At 45.6% G+C, this 25,913-nt stretch overlaps 1 protein-coding gene across 3 annotated transcripts in view; it reads right to left on the bottom strand.

Annotated features, from left to right (window-relative positions):
* GKAP1 (G kinase anchoring protein 1) overlaps positions 1-25,913 on the bottom strand; it is a 664,789-nt gene that overhangs the window by 85,008 nt on the left and 553,868 nt on the right. For all 3 annotated transcript variants that reach the window (XM_078675829.1, XM_078675827.1, XM_078675828.1), the window contains exon 11: positions 21,908-21,985. In XM_078675829.1, coding sequence (XP_078531955.1) covers positions 21,908-21,985 — 78 coding nt within the window. The remainder of the gene's footprint in view (positions 1-21,907; positions 21,986-25,913) is intronic.

Raw genomic sequence — 25,913 nt, 5'->3', positions numbered from 1 at the left:
TCCTTGACCCACCTTTTCGGCCCATCGTCTCCACAAAAGGATCGATCCACGAACCTACTGGCAAATATCTCGACAGATATTTGCAACCTCTGGTCATTCAAGCACAAAGCTATATAAAAGACACTACTGAATTTCTCAATAAGCTCGCTTCAGTTGACATCATGGATAATGAATCACTGATCCTATGCACAGCCGATGTCAGGTCATTATACACCTCCATACCCCACCAGGGAGGCATCGAAGCGGTAGAACAGGCCTTACTCAAAAGTGACATTAACCCTCAAATGCAAACATTCCTGATGGAATTGATGATCTACACGCTTTATCATAGCTATTTTCAAGAAAATGATAAATGGTACCTTCAACTTACAGGAATGGCCATGGGAAACTGCGCGGCTCCAACATACGCGAATATCTATATGGAGAACTTTGAGAAAAGCTACATATATGAGAACCCCAAATTTCATGGCAAACTAAAAATGTATGTAAGATATATAGACGATCTTTTTTTCCCATGGGCGCACTCACAAGAAGAACTCATCGCAGCCCTCACGGACCTTAACACTAAGGATCCACGAATTTTCCTATCGTGGGAGACAAGCAGTACAGAAATTCCTTTCCTGGATGTACAGGTCAAAATCCACAATCAGAAAATCATCACTGACTTGCATCGCAAAGTCACCGACCGCAACAACACACTACATTATCAGAGTTTCCACCAAGGGTCCCTTAAAAAACATCTGCCCTACTCACAAATGTTGCGCATTAAACGTATCGTCTCTGAACAAGACACCTACACTCATCGCATCAAGGAAATGCACCAACGGTTCATAGATAGAGGATATCCCCAAGCAATCATCAACGAAGCAGAAACACGTGTTGCCAACGTCACTAGACCACAAAGTCTAGTCAAGAACATTAAACCTCCTGCTCAACGCATGGTTCTTGTCTCCAAATTCTCCACAGCCACCAACAGATTCAAAAAAATCATTCTAAACCACTGGCCTATTCTCCAAATGGAACCAGACTTTCGGAATATCTTTGATAGCCCTCCGTTGTTCGCTTACACGCGAGGTAAGAACATTAAAGAGATTCTCTCCTCACCACCTACCGTTCAACAAAAATTCAAAGGATCCCAACCATGCCACAATTGTAACAACTGTAATTGTCTAATGAGAGGAAATCAAATCAAACATCCAATGAAAGGGACCTCTATCAAATTACGAGTAAACGCAACATGTGACTCTATGAACCTCATCTATGCCTTAAAATGCCCATGTGGCAAACCATATGTTGGCAAAACTGAAAGAAAAATCAAGGTTCGTATCAACGAACATAAGTCCAACATACGCACCAAACAAGAGAAATCCAACATTGCCACACACTTCCAGGAACTCCACCATACCATCGCACAACTGCAATTCATAGTCCTTGAATGTGTCCCACGAAGAGAAGGAATTGACAATCGTAAGCTGCTTTTGCAGAAAGAACTTGAATGGACTTTCCGTCTACAAACTCTAAAGCCCCATGGACTAAACGATCGTTTAGAATACAGTTGTTACCTGTGATTTACTACAGTTTACTATTTCGCATTGCTCTCTATTCTATCCTTATTGTACCTTCGTTTTTCTCACTTTTCATTTTTTCATTGTTTCAGCCTCTTCTAGTCCCTCATCAGTTTCCTTCTTTCCCCACTCTAAGATGGCCACCACTCACGAACCTTTTAGTCCGTTTTCTACGTTGCACCTTTGTATTTATATTTTGATTGAGCACACCGCGTCTCCAGACCGTCGCGTTATCTTTGCTGACCGCCACGGCGCATATCACCTAGTAAGTACTGAATCCTTCACAGTCCGCTTTGGATATCATAGCGAGCTTGTATATCCCTCACGTTTTTACCTGATAGTTAATCTTCACACTTGCATGCGCTAGTCGCGCATGTTCACTTAGTGATTCACTCTGCTTCGAGCACGTCTATTTCAACTCCCACGTCATCTCACCTATTGATCGGCACTTGTTAACTATTCAACCGGCCCATATTGACCCCCCTGTTTTACCTCCCCACCCTTACCCGGGCTCATTTTCCTTCTTTTCAGCCTCTCCTTGACAAAGGGCGGACAGCCCGAAATGCATCGGAGATCTATGGTTGTCATTGTATTGATATGCTGTTAATATCTACAAACCAATGAAATGGAGCAACAAAACTCCATAATATTCGAAATACGTTTGGAATAAACTCATTTCTTTGGAACCAACACACAGAGTCATTTCTATGAACTTCCCGGAGTGCGTCCATGAGGGGATGTAAATGCAAATCCTTTGCTTACACCACTTTATTGACCACTGTCGTGTCCACATTGGGGGTGAGGCTGGGGTTGACGCCGGTTAGGGGCACAACCGGCGCCGGGGGCATTGTCACTAGAATCAGTGCCAGGGAAGGTACCGCGTTGTCGACAGGCCTGGATGCATGGGTGCCCTGCGGCGCCAGGGCCGGAGTCGCTGGCAACGAAGGCCTAAGGCCACCAGCCGAGTCCGTGTGGCCAGAAAGCATGCCTGCGGAGTCTGGCTGCCCAAAAATGCTGTGCAGCGCTTCATAAAACTGATGAAGCTGGGCAAGGGACAATCCGGCTCCGGGTAAGGGAGGGAAGCACGAAGCCGTCCCAGAAGCGGACTCCGAAGGAGGAGCCGGAGAGCGATGACGCTCCGGGTCCCGTGTTGCGTCATCCGACGGATGGGGAGAAGGCGAAGAGCGATGGTGCTTCTTCGCCTTCTTCTTGTGCTTAGACTTACCTGAGGAGTGCAAAGACTTCGATGATGAGTGGTGATGGCTCTGCAACCGGTCCCGCGACCTTACCCTAGACTGGGACCTCGAGAAGTGCGGAAAGTACTGTAAGGCCTCCACAAGCTTATGGGATCGCTCCCACAAAGACTTCAGGTTCAGGGCCCAGCAGTCAGAGAACGACTTTGAGTAGTTGTCGCGCTCCAGGCACCAAAGGAACACGAGGTATGGATTGTTTACCGACATTAACTTATGATAGGAGTCACAGGGTTTGAAGCAGGGACGACGGTTGGACATCTCTCGTGCACCATGAGTCGATAAACTCAAAATAAATGTTGTCAATAGTCGGAAAAAAAGTTAGTCAAAAAGTGACTAAAGGCACCCTTTTTCAGGATCTGCGCTGGCTGGCACGGAAAAGTTAGAACGGACGTCCGCGCACAGGGGCTGCGGCTAAGTAGACACTGCAACTTCATCCCAGCGACCACAACGCTGACGGCGGATGAGGAGTCGACCAACGCCACCCACCGGTGCGCATGGGTACTGCTTTGAAAAAATTTCTCCGGGAGCCTGGGGGTTATTCTAAGGTAAGGAATCTATAACTACAGTCACTTTCAGATGTTCCAGTCAGGTCCATAGGTGCAGGGTCTCTTGAAGAACAGTCCACGACCCAACCCGCCCTCTGTGCTGCAGAACCACATGGCGGTGGTGTTGTCCATGAACACCTGCACTAGCCTTACCTTTATGGAGGGTAGGCTTTCAATGCCAGTCACATCAGCCAGAGCTCCAAGAGGTTGATATGAAGTCAGGACTCTGCTGAAGACAAGAGGCCTCTGATCTCCACCTCTCCCAGATGGCCGCCCCATCACAGGAGTGATGCATCTGTCACCACTGTCAGATCTAATTGGGGAAGGGAGAGGGGTCTGCCGCTGACCTAATCACAGTTCGTTAACAACCACTGCAGATCTTTTGAAGCTCCCTCCGAGATCTGGACCATGTTGGAGAGATTCTCGTGATGCTGCACCCACTGGAACTTCCCATAGCAGAGCCCACAAACGCTAGCAGGAATGTGTCACAAGCAATATGCAGGTAGCCATGAGGCCCAGCAGCCTCAGAGTCAGTTTTACTGAAACCCAGGATAAAAACTGAAACATCGGTATCATAGCCCGAATATCCTGGACTCCCTGTTAAGGAGAATAAGTCTGAAACTGCACCATGCTCAGAACTGCTCTGATGAAAGGGAGAGACTGAGAGGGAATCAGGTATGACTTCGACATGTTGATAATGAACCCCAGCGAGTGCAAGATGTTCGCCGTAATCTGGCGGTGGGCGACGACTGCCTGGGGTGAGCCTGCTTTCAATAGCCAGTCGTCTAGATAGGAAAAGACTGGTACCTCTGATCTCCGCAGATGAGCTGCAACCACCGCCATCACCTTGGTAAACACCCGAGGGGCGCTGGTAAGGCAAAATGGAGCGCGGAAAACTGAAAGTGTTCCTGGCCCACCGTGAACCGCATATGTCTGTGTCCTGGCAGGACGAGAATGTGGAAATATTCGCCCTGTAAGTTCAACGCTAACATCCAGGCTCCCCGGTCCAAAGCAAACAGGACTTGAGCAAGCTTGAGCATTTTGGATTTCTCCTTTTTGAGGAAGTAATTGAAAGGGCACTAGTCTAGGATAGAACGAATGCCTCCGTCCTTCAGGGTCACAAGTGGGAGTAACAACCATGACGTACTTCTGGCACCAGCACCCTCTCTATGAGTCATTTGGCCAAGAGAGCTGCCACTTGCTGGTGGAGTAATGAGAGATGGTCCTCCATCAGCCTGTCACAAGTGGATGGCATATGAAGCCACAAAGGGGAGGGAGTAGCCACGTCAGACAATATTCAGGACCCAGCGGTCTGATGTGATCTACCTCCAGTGGTTCAGGTGATGACATATTCTGCCTCCCACTGGTTGCCCATGAGGGTTGGAGGGTGAACTAAAGAGGTTTGGAGGCTGCTGCTGCTGGGTGGTGGGGCAGTGGTGGACTAGCCCGACCAACAGGGTCTGGGAAACAGCGCCCTTAGCCACACAGAGGCTGGGAAGCTGGCAGGCGGAGGTGGCTGGGCGGGTAAAGACGCAGCTGGAAGCCTCTTCCAAGATTGCAAACGATGCACTGAGGTTGGTGGGGTCATGGAAAGCCCCAAGGACCTGGCCATAGCTCTGGTATCCTTGAAGCGCTACAGCACTGAGTCCGCCACGTCTCCGAAAAGATGAGAGCCATCAAAAGGCATGTCCATAAGCGAGACTTGAACATCTCCTGAAAAGCCAGTCATTCTCAGCCACAAATGCGCCGTAAGGCCACTGACAAAGAAACTGCTCTGCCTAGCGAGCCGGTAGTGTCCGGCCCACAACTGATTTTGAACTTGGCTGCATCTTTCCCGTCTGCCATAGCCAGGAAGAGTATGGCCAGGGTATCCTCCAGGACCATGGGCAGCACACCTGCGCAACTGAATCCCACAGAGTATCGGAGTAATAGCCCAAAAGGCCCACAGTGTTCATGTACTTAAGGGCCAGACTGGTGAAATAAAATGTTTTCTTGTCTATGGTTTCCAGCCACTTGGATTCCCTATCTGGTGGGATGGATGGGAATGAGTCAGGGTTTACATGAGAAGTGGCGGATTGGACCACCAAGCTCTCTGGGTTAGGGTGTTGAGTGAGGATATTAGGGTCCCCTGTGTTGGGAAGATGGAGCCTGGCAATTACCCTGTTCACAGGAGGCCCTAGGCAGGGCTTGGACCAGGACCCAAGCAGGACGTAGGTAAGGGCTTTATTGTAATGGTAGAAGTAGTCCTGAGGGAGTCACTCTCAGCTGAAGCATCTCTATCAAGACATTAGTCTTGACTGCCACTGAGGGCAGGCTAAGGTCCAGGATGTTGGAAAGCCTTTTCACCACCATGGCAACAGCAGCCCCCTACTCCATAGCCATGGTAGAAGGAGGGACAATGCCAGTATTTGGGAAGGTGTCCAGTCCACTGGTGTCTGCCAAGTCCTCACACAGGTCTTGGGGATGGTATTCTTTAAGGTCCAGGGCCCCTCCTGATCCTCCCTAAGTCCTAGCCTGTAGGAATAGGTCTCAGTGTGTGGTCTGGAGGGCAAGGCTACAGTCCGTGCCGGAATTGGCCGAAACCCCTCTGGCTACGTGTCTGGATGAGACGGAGGAAGACGCAGCAAGTGTCGACATCAGGACAAGCGCTGGGAAAGTTTGACGTGGTACGACCGGCCCAAGTCTAGATCCATCCATGGATCCAAGGGGCCTGACTGGTGTCAGGGACGGGGTGGGCCCACTGGCAGAGAACCAGTTGGGGCCCCTCCTGAACCCAAAAAGTCCAAAGGTACACAAGCAGGAATGTAAATATTGTCACAAGAACAAACTCCCACCGACCTCTATCGCTTTACCATTGACTCTCAATACATCTCAAACAGTCTGGGGCAATCTCCAAAGATTATCTCAACACATCAATTTCTTTAATTATTTTTTCTTTTCTTTATTTGTATATATTATTTTTAAAAATAAGTTTTTCCACATATGATTATTTATATAAATATTTTCAAATACAGTTTTCCATGATTATACAATTCTCAATTGATTTGATCAAAACATTGCATAGTGTCGATTCATCATACTATACAATGTTACTTACAGAGACCACTTGTTAATACATACAATAAGTAAACAAGACAGTGTAACAAATACAATACCCTTCAAACATAACCCATTCAATAATACTCCACAGTCATACTGCACACTCTCACAATCATACTAACCCCCAGATCAACACTAGATGCACAGATGAACAAACCAAGGGGTGGCAATGTCCACCCTCTTGTGCTGTGCTTGTATCTGGGATATCAAACACTCCTGGCCGACAAACGTTTCAATGGATCTAGTTATTAATTTCCATCTTCATCAGGGCTTTTACACAAATGATTATTTTACGAATACGTGCCGATATGTAATAGGTGATGAATAAAGGGGAATCTGGAATTGGACTTTTGCCCAGCCTACGGACCTGCTCAATGTTGGCCCGATCGGTAGGATTAAGGCTGTGTGATCACTGCTAGGCCAACCTCGCCAAGCAATGTGGACATATGTTTCTCTAATATTATGTTGCTGTGAGTCTGGTCTTATCCTAAATAAGGCTCTGCAAGGCTAAGTAGGGGAAGGTGACACGTGTGTGATGTCCCTGATTCTCTATATCATACAGTCCTCCTGCTATGTCTTTCATTAGAGCCTTACACCAATAGACTTTTTCTATGTGTGTTATCTTCCTTTTTTTTTTAAATGTAATGTGGCCTTTTGCTTTTCTCACGGTTGGGCTCAAAGATTAGAAGAAAGGATATCTGCTTTGACCTCTCTCTTGGACCAGCCGACAGCCTCCGCGGTCGTGATTCTTTAAAAGGGAATGGCCTGCCTAAATATGAGGTGCATGGCCTCATAAAATTTGCGGAGTTTGGCGGGGGTTGCGCTGGCTCCTGGAAACTCGGGGAGGCATGGAGCCGGCCCAGGATCAACCACACAGCCAGGCCGTGAATGATGACGCTCCCTCGTCTCATTGGAAGACTTGGATGGGGTGAAGTCTAAGACCTCTTTGGCGTCTTACTCTTTTTCTGCTCATGGGACTTACCCGAACGCCTGGATGACTGAGTGCGACAAAGATTGATGACTCTGCGACCGATCCTGGGACCTTCCTCTCGGTCGAGATTATTGCAGTGTTGAATGCTGAGCGGCAAGGAGCTTGAGGGTCTTGTCCTTCAAGGCATTGGGGTGCATGGTACGGCAGTCGATGGAGGTTTTCGCGTTGTGGTCCTGCTCAAGGCACCAGAAGCAAACCAGATGTGGGCCCGTCACTAACATTTGTCAATGACAGGTGCTGCTGTGCTTGAAGTCAGCTTTCATAGAGGGCATTTCTGCCACACCAGGAGAAATATCTCAAAACCTTCAACAAAAGGCCAAAAAAGGTCAGTCAAAAACTGACTGGGGGTAGCTCTCTTTCGATATACGCTGACTGGCGTGGAAAGAAAAGAACAGATGTCAGCGCGCTGGGGTGGTGACTATATAGGCACTGCGCATGTCACTTCTGGTGCAGACAATGGCACGTACCAGCATGCAGGAGTAATGTTTACAAAAATAATTCCTGGGGTTAATTCTCAGGTAAGGAATCTATGGCTACAATTCTCATTCAGATAGACCCAACCATAACCACAGAGAGGGCAACATTGTTGGAATTGCCTGGTGGAAGCAGAAAGGCCCAAGGAATGTGCTGTGGTCCTACTCTCCTTAAACTGTTTCAGGGCCAAGCACACTTTTCCCCCAAAGAGGCAACAGTCATCAAAAAGAATGCCCATCAGGGACATATGGGCATCCCCAGAAAACCCCTTGGGCGTCATCCATGCATGGCACCAAAGTGCCACACTGGTGCCCACTGCTTGACCTAGGCAGTTGGTCATGTCCTAGCAATACTGTATGACGAATTTTGACGCATCGCAACAATCCTAAATAGTTTGAGTAAGGACACCAGAACGCTGTCCAGAACAGCTGGTTTAACTTATGCCACCAAGACCCAGAGGGCATGGCAGTTGGTGGCCTAGAACACAACTGCATTAACTGACATCAGAGCAAAAAAATGTTTTGCCAAATGTATTCATCCGTTATTAATCACGATAAGGTGGGGTGGGTAGAGAGACGTTGGGATTGACTTTACTGCTGGATACCTGTACCACCAAACTCTGGTGTCAGAATTGTGTAAGAAAGGTTGGGTCACCTGGTTCAGGACGATGGTGACGAGTGACCTGCCTATTAACAGGTGGGCCCAAACATGGTCTCACCCAGTTACACGAGAGGGTATCTCTGAGGGCTTTGTTTAATTGGAATAAAGGCTCTATAGGTGTCTGACCTGGCTGAAGAACCTCAGTAAAAACACTACTTTTTACCTCCATGGTGAGGAGCTGTAGAGCGAAGACTTCTGCGACCTTTGCCTAACGACTAAAAAGAGGCACTTTCATCTGTAGCAGGGCCATGAAGAGACACAAAATCAGTATCTGGAGAAGTATCCACCCCATTGGCATCTTGGAGTTATTCATGCCAGTTTTCCTCATTATATTGAGGGACATAATCATTCCTTTCATCATAATTGTCCGAGTTAATGCCGCAAAGATTGTGTAATGTTTGGGCCCTACCATGTGGTAAGGGTAAAGTGTCGGCATTGGACAGATTGTCTGTGTCGAAGCAGGACTTGGTCGAGGTGGATCCTGCTAAGCGTCAGATAGCACAATAGGCCATACTCGGTGTAGTTGGCATAACTGCAAATGGTACTGGGGTTGAAAATTAAGTGTGCACCAGAGCAGATGCTGAAGCTGATACATGTTCAAGAGGCACACATGGCACAGTGGGCGGACCCTCATGGTAGTCCGAATGAAGTCCCCCCACAGATGTTTGGGGCCCAATGGTGCGCCAAAGGGAGCTGGCAAGGTCACAAAAATGTGTGCCACTCCCTCTCCGAATGGCTCTACTTGATGTGACATTGCTGACTGAATCAGAGACTCTGGGTCCATCTGAGCTTGACTAGGTATTTGCTCCAAAGGAGATCAGGCTTGAGACTGGGAGGCACATTGACACCTTACGCCTTTTCTGGAACATGAGAGTTGGGGAAGAGAATGATTTCCGACTTCTCATGCTTTTCTAGGACTTACCTGAAGACTTCGACTATGATGGCGTTTGGCCATGGGAACGACTTCGGGAGCAGGGTCAGGACCTTCCTTTTGGCACTGAGCGGGCATGCTGTGGAGTCTTCTTGTGTTTAGCGATGTTAAGTTGGCCTTGTGGTCCTATATAGCCTGCAGATTTATCTAGGCGCAGTCATCACAGGACAGCAGCAGCAGTCCAACCCCGGTTACCAAAGGCAAACTTTGTGAGGGTCCATCACAAACATCTGTTAGTGACAAGCCCTACACAGTTTAAATCCTGTTGTCTTAGGAGGTGACACTATCACTTACACATTGGTAACATTTCAATGAAAATTTGGTCTGGAAGTTCTGGATCCGCTTCTGAGGGTGCGAAAAGAAAGGGACTGATGTCAGGGCACATGGGTGATGCTTATATGCTGCTCTGCTCATCACTTCTGCAACAATTCAACATCGGTACGGAGCAGCACAACACCACCTGCTAGTGTACAGGAGTACAGCTTTAAAGTTTCTGGATCCAGTCTGATACCCAAGAAATATTCACAAGGTGAGGACACTGCGGTTAAGTTTCCATCAGAATTCCCCTTTCGCAATGCAAGCCATTTTCACAGTTTTTGCTATCAGTGGGAAATCTCCGGTGGAGGCTTTCCTGATCATTGAATTTATCACCCTGTGTAACAGTTATGTACAATGACAGCATTCACTTTCACCTAAAAAACTTCCTCTTGCTTGTTTTTCCAAACATGACTTCAGCGCCATGAAACATTTCTGATATCATTAGTTATTCACCCTACCTCTACTTATCGAACTGAAGTCATTGCTGCTTTGAAGGTCAGATTACTATGGATTGTGGTGTATGGCGGGATGGGGGGTGATGTTACTTGTGCCTGTTTTCTGACTGCATCCTACACCTTAAGAATAGTATTCATAGGGGAGCTCATGTAGACTTCAGGGGGCCTATCTTATTTAGGTTTCCACACCAAATCCCACATACATCTACACGCAACTTTTAAATCCAAGGTGGGAAAGTCTGGCAGTACCAAGACTCCATATTTTTAGATCACCACACAATCCTATCCGCGAAGTGGCCTTGTTGGCCCTGCCAAATAAATCTTATTGTCAGTTTCTAGAGCTTCACAAAATATTTTACAGACAATTAAAGTAGGCATCTTAAATAGATGGAGAGCTACAGGAAGCACATTCATTTTGAGTTTATTAATTCTACCTGGACATTAAAGGAACAAGAGTCCATCTGCGATGATTTCTTTGTACAGATTTCAAAAGGTGTGGGTAATTTGCTTTGTATACATCAGCAGGATCTGGGGTAATATGCACACCCAGATATTTGCGAGTGTGTGTTGCCCTTCTAAGCGACATCTGCAGTAAGAGTGTACAGACATCAATAGGAGGAACCATCAAGTTCAGTACTTCAGACTGTGAGACGTTTATTTTGAAGCCTGCAACGTTCTTGTAATGAGACAAATTAGGTTGAAGGGCTAGGATGGATGTCTGAGTCATCTAGTGATAAGAAGAGGTCATCTGCAAAAAAAGTGATTTGATGTATTCCCTGGCAGAATGGGATATACTCTGTCTCCATCCTATCTAATGTGGGCAGCCAAGTATTTGATGCTCAGGGCAAGCAAGAGAGGGGACAATGGCCACAGCTGGTGGACGATTGCCTCTGCTAAGGGGGGAAGGTTGTGATATGCAGACGTTTATGAATACTCTAAGTTGGAGAGTGATATCCCACCACTCACATGGATAGGATTTTCAGCCAGATACCAAATTTAAGATGGGTCTTTATCAGAAATTGTGACCACCTAGTTAAAGGCTGCAATGGGCCCTTAGTCCATGTGGAGGCTGTTTCTTAGTCAGCACACACCAGATCTTAATGCGGAAGACCTTTTCAGCACTGCCTTTCCTTCCTTTGCCATGGAGAACCCCAAGAAAAGCTGATCTACTCGATGGTCTTTGGAATGAGCAACGTAAAATCTCAGCTCTCTTTGGGGTCAACAATGGAGTCTCTCCTGCTCCTTCAAGGGGTGAGGTGGGGCAAAGAACATAAGAAAAGTGATGGAACTGTAGACATGAAATGGAATCACAACTTTCAGTATAAAGGACACTCTAGTGGTAAGCACCAATTAGCCCAGAAACAAACTGGCAAAGGGTTTATGGACTGACAAATCTTCAGGCTCATGTGATAATCGAGATGAAAAAGACCATCTTCAGGGTCAGGAGACGTAGGGGATAGCTGTGCAATGGCTGAAAAGGGTTACACACAATGAAAAAAGATCAAATTAAAGGTCCACTGTGGCATCACAAATAGTATAGGAGCAAACATGTGGATCAAACCTTTGAGAAATCAATTCACAACTGGTGACTAAAACAAGGATGGCTGATCCTTAAAAGCAAACATGGTTAAAACGGCCCACAAGTAAATCTTAACAGGCTCACTGCAAGTCCTTGCTGGGGTAAAGACAAAATAAACAATCTCGGCAAGCAGTAGACCCCCCCCCCATTACTTACTTCTAATTTTTACATCGTTTATATTATACCCCTGTCAAAATGTATAAGTAAAAATTGAAAGACTCGGATCGATGTGACAGATGTGGCTTTGCTGGGGCAGATTTTCTTCATCTGGACTGGGACTGCTCCGTGGTTCACGAGTATTGGAGGTTGGTCTTTGAGGCTCTAGAGCAGATGACTGCACTTTCATTAGAACCCTCCCCGCTAGTTGCCTTGCTGGGATACACTGCATCAATAGCGCGGCCACAACGTCGCTTCTTGTCACTTGCTTTAATAGCTAAATGCCATTTTGCTTGCAGATGGGGCAGAGGCATAGCGCCGAAGTTTAAGGATTGGCTCTCCGATCTAACATACTGTTAAGAACAATTGAGTAATCATGCAGAACTTCTCCCCTTGAAGTCCCGACCTAGGGACATCTGGGATCCCCTCAAATCGACCTTAATACACACCCCATGGCAACTCCTGACATTGCTGAAGGCGAACCTGCGACATAGACATTTATGAGTGCAATATGCCGGAGATTCTCTCTTTGTACACTTCCTATCCAAACCTCAACCTCACTCTCTCCAGGAATATTTCCGGATGTTTCAACGCTGATATGTGGGTGCTAAGCCATGGATCCTCATTGTGTTAACGCTACTTGCCCCCTCAATCCTAGCCCAGCTGAATGGGGCTTCGATGACCCCAATACCTGCTTTACAGGGGTAGGCCTAGAGAAAACAGCAGGGCGGGGGTGGTTATTTCCCTTTCATTATGAACTGATTCTGTATGTACTGATTATCATGAGTAGAATCAAATTACCGTGTCTGTCTATTAATGATTTTAATGTTGCAATGTTATGTCATTGAAAACCAATAAAAACAATTTAAAAAAAAAGACAAAATAAACAGTAACACATGAGTGCTTGGCCTATTACGAGTCTGTTTCAACTGGCACACCAAGTCATAAACTTGTACCACCACTTAGTACTAACAGTCTTTCTCGAAGGTCATATGCCCACCAGGATTACATCTACTACTTAAAGAGGTAGATCGAATGGCTGCTGTGTAATTTTAACATATGGAGGTGTACATTGTGCAGGAACGGATCCAGGAATCTGCCCTGCTGCTGCAACAAAAGATCCTCCCGAAGTAGTAGCCTGGTCAGAAGACACATGTGCAAGCCCAGAAGTTCCAGGTACCACACTCTCCTGGCCCAATCTAGAGCCATCAAGATTTGGGCCAGGTCATTCCTGAAATTGTTCCGAATTAGCTGCAGGAGTGGTAATGGAGAGAAGGCATACAGGAGTCCCCTGCGCCACTCTATTTGGAATGCATCTCCAATAGAGAGGCTTCTTGGGAACGGGCAACGTGCATGCTATGTGAGTGCTCAGCTTCATTAATGGAAGCACTAATGCATGAGAACCCCTCAAGAACAGACAGGGTCTGAGAGCTCCAGCACGAATACCAACACAGTCTATATGATGGCATAATGTTGCTATTTTTTCTGACTTGGGCTGCTTTTTGTTTTTTTACATATAATGTGTTGTATGTGACATTTGTAGACAATGAATCATTGATCATTCACAATCGTTGCAGCAGATGAGTTTATAATTCATTTTTCCACTCTGCACATACCCACAAGATTAATGGATTGTGGTTTTGAATTCTAACATTATCATCTTAATAAGGTTGCTTGATTAAATGTCTCACTATGGATTTTCATTGAATGGCTCACTATGGATTTTCACAGCACATCTGTTTTCTACCCATTTTTATCACAGGAGTATATTTTTCTTATACAACATTGCTTCACTTCTCTTCTTAGGGACACGAGTACCTCTGTAAATCGGCAAACATGATGTTTCACAACTAAACAATTTCTTTTTGCCGAAATATTGCTAAATGTAATGCTTTTCTATACAGAAATACTATGCAATATTTTCTATTTGCACAGACAGCTTTTTTTGGTGCACTTCCAAGGGGCTGTTAAGTTTTAACGGGGTAGACCCTTAAAACTACCCGACCTGGGTCACATTAGCAGAACGTTAAAGAAAGGGTCGATGTAGTCCCTAGATAATTACATTAGCATTACCAGTTCACCACAAGACATTTCTGATTGAATTCAACAGGAACACATTTATTTTTCAATCAAGTATTCAATAAATGCTCTTACAGTTCAGAGTATTCATATTAGTCCATGAGGTTTCAATACACTTTCATTATATACAATATATACAGTGCTCTCAGTGTAAAAAGAGGAAAAGGTTTTAAGGGGAAATGGGGGTGGTTGGATAAGTGTCAGGTGGCGGTTTTCCGCCGTTTCGGGCGCCACAACATACATGCGGGAATACTCACTTCCAGATGGAAGTGGTATCCCGGTCTAGTCCTCCGGCCAATGTCATCACTTCCAGGGGACTAAGCTTATAGGCGTGAAGCACCTCCGGTACGGTGCTTCTGATTCAGTTTCCCGAGTGTGCACGGAGCCCAGCAGACGGCAGCGGATCGGCTCTGCCCTAATTCATCCCTGGAGGTTCCTCGGCACGACGAGTCACGGTAACGCTTCCCGAGCCTGCATGCGTTACGTTGCTTAATCCTGGCAGCTTGTTTCTAACAGGCGTGGGTTGCGCTGGCCTGTGCTTCCCGGAGCCCCCAGAGCTCAGAGGCTTGCACCGGTTGCTGAGCGCTAGAAGCGTTGTGTTCCATTGAGACCAGGATTAACCCGTCCCTGGCAGTTGCACAGGAGCACTACTGCTGGTGACCTGACGCGAGAAGCGTAGGAACACTGCTGATCTATGGCATGTGCTTACAGGCACTGGGCCGCGCTATAGCGCTTACCCTGGAGTTCTAGTTCTGGTCACTTACGAGCAGAAGCGCTTTCTTTTGTTTGTTTGTACTTGGTGGTTCTTGCGCAGGAGCGCTTTCATTCATTTCTTCTCCAAGGCATCAAGGCACCTGGACGCTACGTTGCTGGCCTCTTCCTTGGTTCGGCACGAGTGTGTCTTGGTGAGTACCGGAGCCAGGGGTTCCTTCCTGCATGTGTGTTGTGGGGTGTTCTATAGTACGGAAATACTTCCACGTCCTAATCAGGTCTTCTCTTATTTTCTCAGCTGTGCCAAGACCCTACCCTACGTCCCATCCACCAAGGCCACTCCTCTTGCTTTATTGGCCCCCATCCCTCGATCCATCCAATACGTGACGGGTGTTATTCCCCGCGGGGGTTGTTTGGGAACAGGGGCGGTGGTCCCTGTCGTCTCTGCAGAAACGCTTCACAAGCCCAGGTGAGTCTTGTGGGGCACCTGACAATAAGTGAGGGACTGGGTACAGGTGGTGTGACATAGACACAATTCCATTATGTGCAGTGGAACCTTTACAGCCTGATATATATCTATAGTTCCCTTATATTCATCACACATAGGGCCAAACAGATTGATTTCTTCAATTCCTATGGTTTGCGTTTGTATGGAAGTCGTATGGTAGTCTACGTTTCGGCCCCTGGTAGAGAAGGGTTGTTAGTTCCTCATTGTGGGGTCTTCGTCAGGACAAGATGGTATATGGAGCACCTGAAAATATAAATTAGATTCAGTGGGTGTAGTCAAATGTGGCCAATTGAACAGTGGATAACCTGGAAGGTACCTACTTAGGAAGCGGCTCAGAATGACCGATCCCGAGGGGCAAAAAAACCCCTCCTTGGTATCTGTAATAAGATATATGATCATCAGGTTATATATGGGAAAGAGCATCAATTGTCCTTAAAAAAGTGCAGTGTGAGGGAAACTCACTGGAATGGACGTGCACTCTGTGGGATAATTACTCTCCCATTGTTGTATTTGAACAATCTCGTACAGTCTGTAGTTAATGGGGACCAATCAGTTTCCTTAACTCTTTCGTAGTGTGTTGCTAATTAGTAAACAGGAGTGTCTATAATGAGACGGGAAATGAGGTAACATTTAAAATAGGAGAAAACTGGTACATATAGTAGACCTAACATGTTTACAAGGTGGCATACTTCATTCTCCAGTGTTACTTGCAAAACATGGGATGATGGAATAAGCGTCATCTCAGTGGTTGTGAATATGCAAGGGACAGCGTTTGTAAACATCGCTATTATTGACAGAAGACCCCTGACATCAATTAAAAAGATGATCCAAATATTATCGTTAGTCTCACACAAATCAAAGAGTATCAATGTTTCTAATCGGCCCGAGTCAAATTCACTATGCCGGTAGGCGCTAGTGAAAGCATCCGACAGTTGCTTAACGAAAAACATGGCCCTCTTAGGATTAGAGCCGCACGTTCTAATAAGCGTGTGCTTCATGTATACCGGTGAGGCGGATTTGCGGGGCCTGAATTTGAAAGCGCTCGTCTCAAGCATCTCGTTATAGTTAGTGCGTGCATCTAGATTGGGGTTGCTATCGCCGTTATGGGAAATCTAATCTGAGCTTTCCTCGTGAGGCAAGAATCATCGTAATACGCCCCAACATGCATTATTTAAGTCCGGAGTGCAGGACAGGCTCTTACCTTACTCGCTTCAAGGTTCCCAATGACAAGCAGATTGCTGTCGGAACTCGCCATTAAAGCTAAATGGAAGGCAGGGGGCGTGACCACGTCACGCGGTGCTGCCACTCAATGCTGATGGGGGCTCGTCTGTAAAGTAACCAATAGGCGTCAGTGGTGGGTAACCATGGCGATCTGTTTTGTTTAAGTCACTCAGTGATTTTATAAACCCCAGGGGGAAGAAAACGAAGATCGAATTATTCGAGGGCAAAGTAAAACCTCTCACAAGTTAATTCAATGATGCCATAAGACGATTTTTTTTAAAAAGGAATATCGTTCCATGATTATCTCTATGGACCTCTTGCTCGTGCATAGTATTGGTCAAAATAGCATTGGTATTAATCAGACGTAAATTACATTACTGTTCCTGTGTGTAATAATACATTGTGCTAAATGCGAACGCCACGGTATCGCTGTTCCCATCTCTACGTATTAGAATTTCACCGCCATTTGCAAAAGGTGCAGATATAATCAACATTGGTGTGAAAACATGGATACTGCCTTCTTGTACTTTTATGGCACGAAACATACCGTTATTCCTTTCTGCATAAAGATATACTCCGTGACAATTTACCCTTTGGGCAGTTCCTGCGGATTAGGAGGAACTGCTCCCTGAAAGACGATTTCTTTAAGGAATCAGATGAACTTATTTCTGACTCGGGCCGATTAGAAACATTGATACTCTTTGATTTGTGTGAGACTAACAATAAAATTTAGATCATCTTTTTAATTGATGTCAGGGGTCTTCTGTCAATAATAGCGATATTTACAAACGCTTTCCATTGCATATTCACAACCACTGAGATGACACTTATTCCATCATCCCATGTTTTGCCAGTAACACGGGAGAATGAAGTATGCCACCTTGTAAACAGGTTATGTCTACTATATGTACCAGTTTTCTCTTTATTTTAAATGTTACCTCATTTCTCCGCTCATTATAGACACTCCTGTTGACTAATTAGCAACACACTACAAAAGAGTTAAGGAAACGGATTGGTCCCCATTAACTACAGACTATACAAGATTGTTTAAATACAACAATGGGAGAGTAATTATCCCACAGAGTGCACGTCCATTCCAGTGAGTTTCCCTCACACTGCACTTTTTTAAGGACAACTAATGCTCCTTCCCATAATGCTGCGCCTCGGGATCGGTCTTTACGAGCCGCTTCCTAAGTAGGTACCTTCCAGGTTATCCACTGTTCAATTGGCCACATTTGACTCCACACACTGAATCTAATTTATATTTTCAGGTGCTCCATATACCAACTTGTCCTGAAGAGGACCCCACAATTAGGAACTAACCACCCTTCTCTACCATGGGTCGAAACGTAGACTACCATACGACTACTATACACACGCAAACCATACGAATTGAAGAAATCAATCTGTTTGGCCCTATGTGTGATGAATATAAGGGAACTATAGACCTATATCAGGCTGTAAAGGTTCCACTGTACATAATTGATTTGTGTCTATGTCACACCTCCTTTACCCAGTCCCTCACTTATCCAACCACCCCCATTTCCCCTTAAAACTTTTTTCTCTTTTTACACTGAGAGCACTGTATATATTGTATATAATGAGTGTATTGAAACCACATGGACTAATATGAATACTCTGAACTGTAAGAGCATTTATTGAATACTTGATTGAAAAATAAATTTGTGTTCCTGATCAGAAATGTCTTGTGGTGAACTGTTAATGCTAATGTAATTATATAGGGACTACATCGACCCTTTCTTTATCGTACTGCTTCCAATGGACAGGGCGGGGCATAAGGGATTTTCTTTAAAAATGATTGTTTAAAACCATTCAACCGTATCTGCCCGACAACAGCTTTATCTTGACTGAGATAGAGTCTTAGTTACCTGTGCCCAAATTCGAAATAATTTTTTCTGACTTTTATAGTATATGTGACAAGAGGTTTCCTTGCTCATGTTAATTTTCCAAGAGAGGTAAGATCCAGTCATATGGACCGTATGATTAAACCAAATATTTTTCCTATAATTTTTCTGACTGGTTCCATAGGGTAACCCGTATTCTTGGATACTTTTAGGTTGCTACTTCATTTTGTCCTGATGATCTCGCTAGAAATCATTTGTTTAAGGGGTCGAAACATCAGCGCAAATATATGATGACTTTGATGTATTAAGTGGTCCACAAACCTGTACTCCTACACTGAGTCGGTCTTTCTTACATTGAAAGACCATTGAGTCAACATATGTAGATTGTCTTAGATACCAGTGCACATACTGCTCACTTTTGTCACCAAACACATTAATTGCACCATATTTTTGGAGCACCTACTACTTAGTTTTTATATTGACTAACTTTAACAGTGATGAAACAAGAGGTCACTTACCTTTTAGCATATGATCATTGCATGTAGTCCTGTTGATTCACATGCCCTGCACACTTCTGCCATCAACTGCTGGGCTCAGATTGTTGCAACTAGTTTTTCTTTGAAGAGTCTTTCAAGCCACAAGGTCTCAGTGACTCATCATCTGGTTGTAAACGAGCATGGGTACTGACTCCATTGTTAGATTGTTCCCACACAGCAGGTGAGAGTAGGTTTGGAGTAGTGAATAGGATAGTGGCCATGCGTGTAGTATAAGTAGTTCTGAAGGTTGAAGCAAACACCAGCTTCTTGGGAGCAAGCCCATTTGAATCTACAGCACTAAATGCAACAAACAGATGCTCACAAGGTAAGTACCATAATCTGTTCGTAACATGCTCTGCATGAACTATAAAGAAGTACCCCACTGAATTATGCACAGGTCTGAAACAGAGTTGTGAGGACAGTTTGACCAACTCTTGAAAGTAAGGGAGTAGGACTGTTGCCATTCCTGGAGTTGTTGCCTTGTCTTGGAAGGAGTATACAGAGCAATAGGAATGTACCGATCTTATTATTTGCCAATGATTCACTACTCATTTCTAAGTCTCCCATGGGTCTGCAGGCCCTTGGTAAACAAAAGTGTAGGCTTTCGCAATGAAAGGGGTCTCGAGCTCAATGTCAATAAAACAACATTTATGATACTGGGTAAGGGGGCTAGGAAAGGCAAAACAACTATTCGGTCAGTAATGAGGTCCTAGATAGGGTTGACAATTTTGATTACATGGGGGTTTGGTTTCAGGATAGTTTCAAGTGGATAGACCTGATTATGAAAAGTAAACTCCTTCTCGAGCATAGGTCTAATGCATTTCTGAGGACTCAAAAGAACGGTATACCACGTAGTATCCCCAGTTCTGGAGATTTATCGTGCCAAGGCGCAAGGGGCCGCTCTCCATGGGGCTGAAGTTGGGGCTATGCTGATACCCAGCCCTTGGCACTTGTATAAAATAGCTTCGCTAGGAAAGTATATCTTCCTCACAGTACACCCCTTATCCCATTGTATATAAAACGGGGACTAAAAAGAGTAACTGATTTGGCTGCCCTGAAAATATTGGTTTATTGGGTCCGTCTTTGGTGTACACCAGTGCTTGCTGATTATAGGGATTCTTTGAATGAAGTTCTTAATCTATCAGGTGCTAGCTCACTTCCTTGGATTAAAAGTGTCTTCATGGATGGTAAAGTTAGGCCTCCATAGATTCTGGGCTGATCCTACTACATTAAAGAAAACGGATATACTCCTACTGAAAAACACCTATTGGGACTTCATCAATGAAGGTATAGTAAGAAGAAGCTCTGTAGGATCTTTGACTAATAAATTTCTTGACCTTAAATCTTTCCCATTTCCTGAGGAATACCTGGATTTTATACCTTCCACTTTCTCTAAAAGCCTTTTTTTTATGGTTTCGCTTGGATACACCACCTATAAGATCGTTTACTTACAAATGGAATATAATACAGTTATTAATGACCTGCCCAATGTGTAATCAGGGTGACTAAAACAAATCACATTAACTGTTTTTCTGTCCAGGGTATTCCTCTCCTCGCAGGAGGTGGATTATTCTCATTTGTCGTGAACTGGGATTTACACGTTATCAAATAGCCCTAAGAATCCTAAAAAACGATCAGAACTGTTTTAGCGGTTAGTAAATTTCTAGTGGCAGTTTGGTATAAACGCAAATGCAGTTTTTAAAATTAAACCAGTGTAATGATTATGAGCTCTATTTTAAACTTTATTTGTGATAATGAAATTATTTTTTATCCTGTATTGATTTGATGGCATTTTTACTGTAGCAAAGATATATATACTCATAATTGTTTTAAATTGATGCCATTTATGGTGCCACCTGTTGATTTTTGTTAAATTATTGTGGAATTAGGCGTTAATTGGATTTGAAGCACTTGGCACTTTAAATCTGGGTATGTCCCTGATGATTGTAGATATCTTACATTGCCATTTATGGTGCTATTTGTTTGATAATTGTTAAAGTAATGTGGTACTAGATGTTAATTGATTTTGATGCACTTGGCACTTTAAATCTGGGCATGTCCCAGATTAGGGTAGCTACCACGCACTGTTGCTACCATTGTATATTGGTATCTGTTTTACTCAAGTTTTATCTATTCATGGTCTAGTTTTATTGCTATTGCACAGTTTGTAATGGAAGTGGCAACTGCAAATAGTAATATTTCTCTTGCACTGGGGTGCTTACAGTTTTTAGCCTCTACTGATAATGGTATTTTTGGCACTAATATGTTTATACCTGTGTATTGCTGTTGACGTTTTTAACTTTTTGTTTCTTTTGTTGAAAACTTTGATGGTTGTAATAACCGAATAAAGTAATGTACTAATACAGAGCTTGTGGATCGCCACACGTCACGAACACAACTGTTTATCTTGTTCATATGTTTGTACAGTTTCTTTTATCTGAGAAGCATTGGCTTACAGGCTTCCTGCAAAGGAACCAGTCTGTTTTGTTAATGTTGTTAATACATGCATCTCCAAATGTAATTTCCTCAGCAAAACAGAGTTGACGTGGAGCTGCCTGATAGCACCTACTGGTGCATGGGGGCTGTGCTGAAAAGTCTTCCTGATCTCCCTCAAGGAATATTATAAAGCTTAGTGAACCTGCATTAGACATATCTACAGGAATTTGTTCGCAGTTCAGCAGTCAAAAGTGGGCCTGGCACTGGTGTTCTAAACAACCTTCTAAACACTGAGAAGCCATTCCCCGTAAATACACTATAACCTGTAAAACAATTAAGACAACTTTCTTAAGCATGTCAAAGTAAACTCTTGTTTTCATCAAATCGTGATGCTAAAGTAAACGGTCCTGTCATGACAAACATCACTACAAGCAAGAGCATCTCTCTGAAAGTATTTCTGAAAGTGAAGTCATACGATGCAAACTCTAAACAGATGTAAAAAGTTTTTTTAAGTATTGTAATTACCTGATACTTTATTAGCTCTGCTTGTAAACCCTTCACTTTTGATCTTTCTTGTTCTAATGCCACATGCAGACCAGTCACCTTAAGGAGAAGAGGAAAACGAAACTAAGTGTGCATTGCATCATTTAAAGCATGGAAGTTTCCAAAGCATGGCCAATTAGATGGTTGCAATAACAGCAAGGACCCTGAGCCATGAAATAATTATGAAAAAATCCTTACTATTTTGCCAGTGACAAAACACTCATGAAAGTACAGACCTAAAGAACAAGTTACTTACCTTCAATAATATATCTGTAAGAGACATATATTAGTTATAGATTCCTTACCTTAGAATTACTCCCAGGTGTCAGACTGTATCCGGAGATTTTTTTCTCAGCCATACACCTGCATGTCGGTAGGAGGCGACGGTCGACTCCACGTTCGTCGTGATCGCCGGGATGATGTTGCGGTACCTACTTAGACGCCGCCCTTACGCGCTGACATCAGTTCTTTTACACGACATTCCATGCAAGAAGCGCAGAGCTATGCAAGACACTGACCACTGGTGCACAAAACGTGGGCCCTGAAAGGAAGTCCCTTACTCTAGAAGTCGGTTCGTAGAACGGGGAGGATTGGTGGGACGGTAAGGAATCTAGAACTAATATATGTCTCACACAGATATATCGTTAACGAAGTTAAGTAATTTATTGATCTGAACGAGACTATTAGTTATCAATTCCTTACCTTAGAATAGATACCCCAGCAATACCAACCCCGTAGGTGGGTCTGCGAATTAAGTTCACACCAGAAAGCCCTGGAGAACTGAACCGACAAAGAAGCTGTCTCTCCAGACTTGCCTATCCAGGCAGTAATGTTTAGTGAACATGTGCAGGGATGCCCACTTGGCTGCCTGGCAGATATCACCGAGGGGGACTTCACGTCCCAAAGCAGTACTGCTTCCGTCGCTCTGGTGGAATGGGTAAGCAGTCCTACCAGAGGCTCCTTTTTCACCAAGGAGTAACAGATCTTACTGTAAAGGACGATCCATCTAGAGATGTTCCGTTTTTGCACGGCCGACCTTTCTTGGTGCCCACAAAGAGATGATCACCCACCTGGAATTGTTTTGTGCGATCCAAATAAAAGGATAACGCACGTTTTGGATCCAGACAGTGGAGACACTCCTTCTCCTTGGAAGGATGCATGGCGGGAAGAAGGTGGACAAAGTGATGGTCTCTCGTATGTGGAAAGAGGTAACCACTTTGGGAAGAATAGAAGGTCTATTTCGAAGGACAAACCTTGTCCGGATGGACAACAAGGAAAGGAGGTTTAGAAGATAGAGCCCGAAGCTCACTCACCTTGCGAGCAGAGGTGATGGCAACCAGAAAACCAGTCTTTAATGTCAAGAGTCTGAGAGGACAATTATGGAGTGGCTCGAAAGAAGGGCACATGAGACAAGACCAGATTCAAGTCCCACTGGGGCATTACGAAAGGAACAGGAGGAAAGAGGTGAGTAATGCGCTCAGGAAACCTATTTACAATAGGGGACATGAAAAGAGAAGTATGATCAGGAAGGCGAAGAAAGGCAAACATGGCCGAAAGAATACCTTTAAGGGTGTCCAGAGCAGAGTCCTGCTGAGCCAAAGATAGAATGAAGAGGAGAACCTCTGAAAGAGGAGCAGAAAGGGGATCCACAGCCTTAGCTGTGCACCATGCCACAAATTTGTTCCATCTACAGGCTTATACCGTTTTAGTGGAGGGATGCCTGGCTGCCAAGATAACATTACAGACTTCGAGAGAAAGGACAATAGCTGTCAACTGGTGCCGCTCAATCTCCATGCTAGGAGGTGGAGGTTGGACAGGATCAGGTGGAGGAACGTCCCCTGCTGCTGAGATGGAAGATCATCCCTAAGAGCCAGTCTGATCAGAGGATTGATGGCCATGTTCAACAGCTCGGGATGCCAGACTCTTCAAGACCAGTCCGGAGCAACAGGAATGACTTGGGCCCGGTTGCACTTGGTCTTCTTCAGCACTCTGGGCAGAAGTGGAATAGGTGGAAAGGAGTATATAAGACTGCCAATCCGACTTGCGAAGAAAGGCACTGCCGAGCGAGTGCCGCTTTGGAAATTCCAACGTGCAAAACTGCTGACATTGCACGTTCTCTTCGGTGGCGAACAGATCTAACCAAGGCTCTCCCCACTGCTGAAAGAGACCTTGCACCACCTCCGAGTGAAGACGCCATTCGTGACCCATCATGCACCGGCGGCTGAGTACATCCGCCCTGGTGTTCAGAGAACCTGCCAGGTGTTGAACCGCCAGGGACATGCCCTGATGTTCCAGCCACGTCCAAAGGCAAAGAGCCTCTGGACACAGGGTCCACAACCCCACCCCATCCTGTTTGTTGCAGTACCCCATTGTGGTGGTGTTGTCCGTGAACACTTGCACTACCCTTCCTATGACAGAGGAAGGAATGCCTTCAGTGCCAGACAAATCGCCCGGAGCTCCAGAAGATTGATGTGTAGCCCGGACTCTGCCGGAGACAAGAGGCCTCTGATCTCTGCCTCTCCCATGTGGCCATCTCATCCTAGGAGGGACGCATCTGTGACCACTTTGAACTCTGGTTGGGGAAGGGAGAGGGATCTGCTGCTTACCCAATCCTGGTTCGTTAGCCACCACTGCAATTGGTGTGCAGTGCCCTCTGAGATCTGGATGCAATCAGAAGGATTTTCAGGATGCTGAACCCACTGGAACTTCAGGTCCCACTGCAGAGCCTGCATATGCCACCTGGTATGATCCACCACCAGGATGCAGGAGGCCATGAGCCCCAGCAGCCTCAATGTCAATCTCAACGAAACCCAGGATACAGGCTGAAACATCGGTATCATAGCCCGAATATCCCGGACTCGATGCTTGGGAGGATAAACCTGAAACTGCGCTGTATCCAGAACTTCTCTGATGAAAAGGAGCATCTGAGAGGGAATCAGGTGTGACTTCGGCACGTTGATAGTGAACCTCAGCGAGTGCAGGAGGTCCGCCGTAGTCTGGAGTGGGGAGACGACAGCCTGGGGCGAGCCTGCCTTAAACAGCCAGTCGTCGACATTTTGGATTTTTCCTTCCGGAGGAAACGGTGGACCTCCCGGAGATCCAAGATAAGACGCCGGCCTTGGTCCTTCTTGGGTACCGGGTCTGGTGGCTCAGTGGACTAATGCAACCACTGCAGGGGCCTGTGTACGACCTCATGGTCACAGGTTCAAATCCAGGCAGGTCCACTCAGCCTTTCATCCATCGGAGGTCGATAAAATGAGTACCATTGAGTTGGGTAACAAACATCTGTTATTCAGTGCCAAGAGACCCCGACGGGGTAAATGTGGCTCTAAAAATACAAGTTTTGTTACCAGGAAGTAGTGGGAGTAACAACCATGACATACGTCTGGGACAGGGACTCACTCGATAACTCCCTTGGCCAAGAGAGCTGTATCCTTCTGACGGAGAAGGGCCAAGTGATCTTCCGACATGCAATGTAGCATTGGTGGCATGGAGGGAGGGGTAGTCTTGAAGGGGCGGGAGTAGCCCCTTTGGACTATCTGCAAAACCACCTGTCCGATGTGATGTTGTGCCAGTGGGGGAGGTGATGGCAGATCCTGCCACCCACTGGCAACTGGTGGCACTGAAAGGTCGTATTAGAAAGGTTTGGAGTCTGCTGCAGAGGGGGCACTGGTGGACTGGCCTGCCCGCTGGCCCCCAGAACCACGGCGCTGGGACCCACGTTCCCCAGCCGCGCAGAGGCTGGGTAGCTTGCCCCGGCCTGTGGCCCTGGGTGGAACATGTTGGGGCACCCCTTCCGTAGCCACGAAAGGGGCAAAAAGCAGGCTGAAATGGCAAAAGGTGGCAGCGAGGCCCAAGGATCAGGCCTTAGCTTTAGAGTCCTTGAAGCGCTTGAGCGTATGGTCTGCTGTCTGCCTTGTCGCTGGCCATCAAAGGGCATGTCCAAAAGGGTCGATTGGACATCCCCGGGGAAGCCAGTGAATCTCAG

The sequence above is a fragment of the Lissotriton helveticus genome, chromosome 2_1 (genome assembly GCF_964261635.1).
Source record: "Lissotriton helveticus chromosome 2_1, aLisHel1.1, whole genome shotgun sequence".
In the NCBI taxonomy this organism is placed as follows: Eukaryota; Metazoa; Chordata; class Amphibia; order Caudata; family Salamandridae; genus Lissotriton; species Lissotriton helveticus.
Note: the sequence above shows the minus strand (reverse complement) of the source record. Positions and strands in the feature narration are given on the sequence as shown.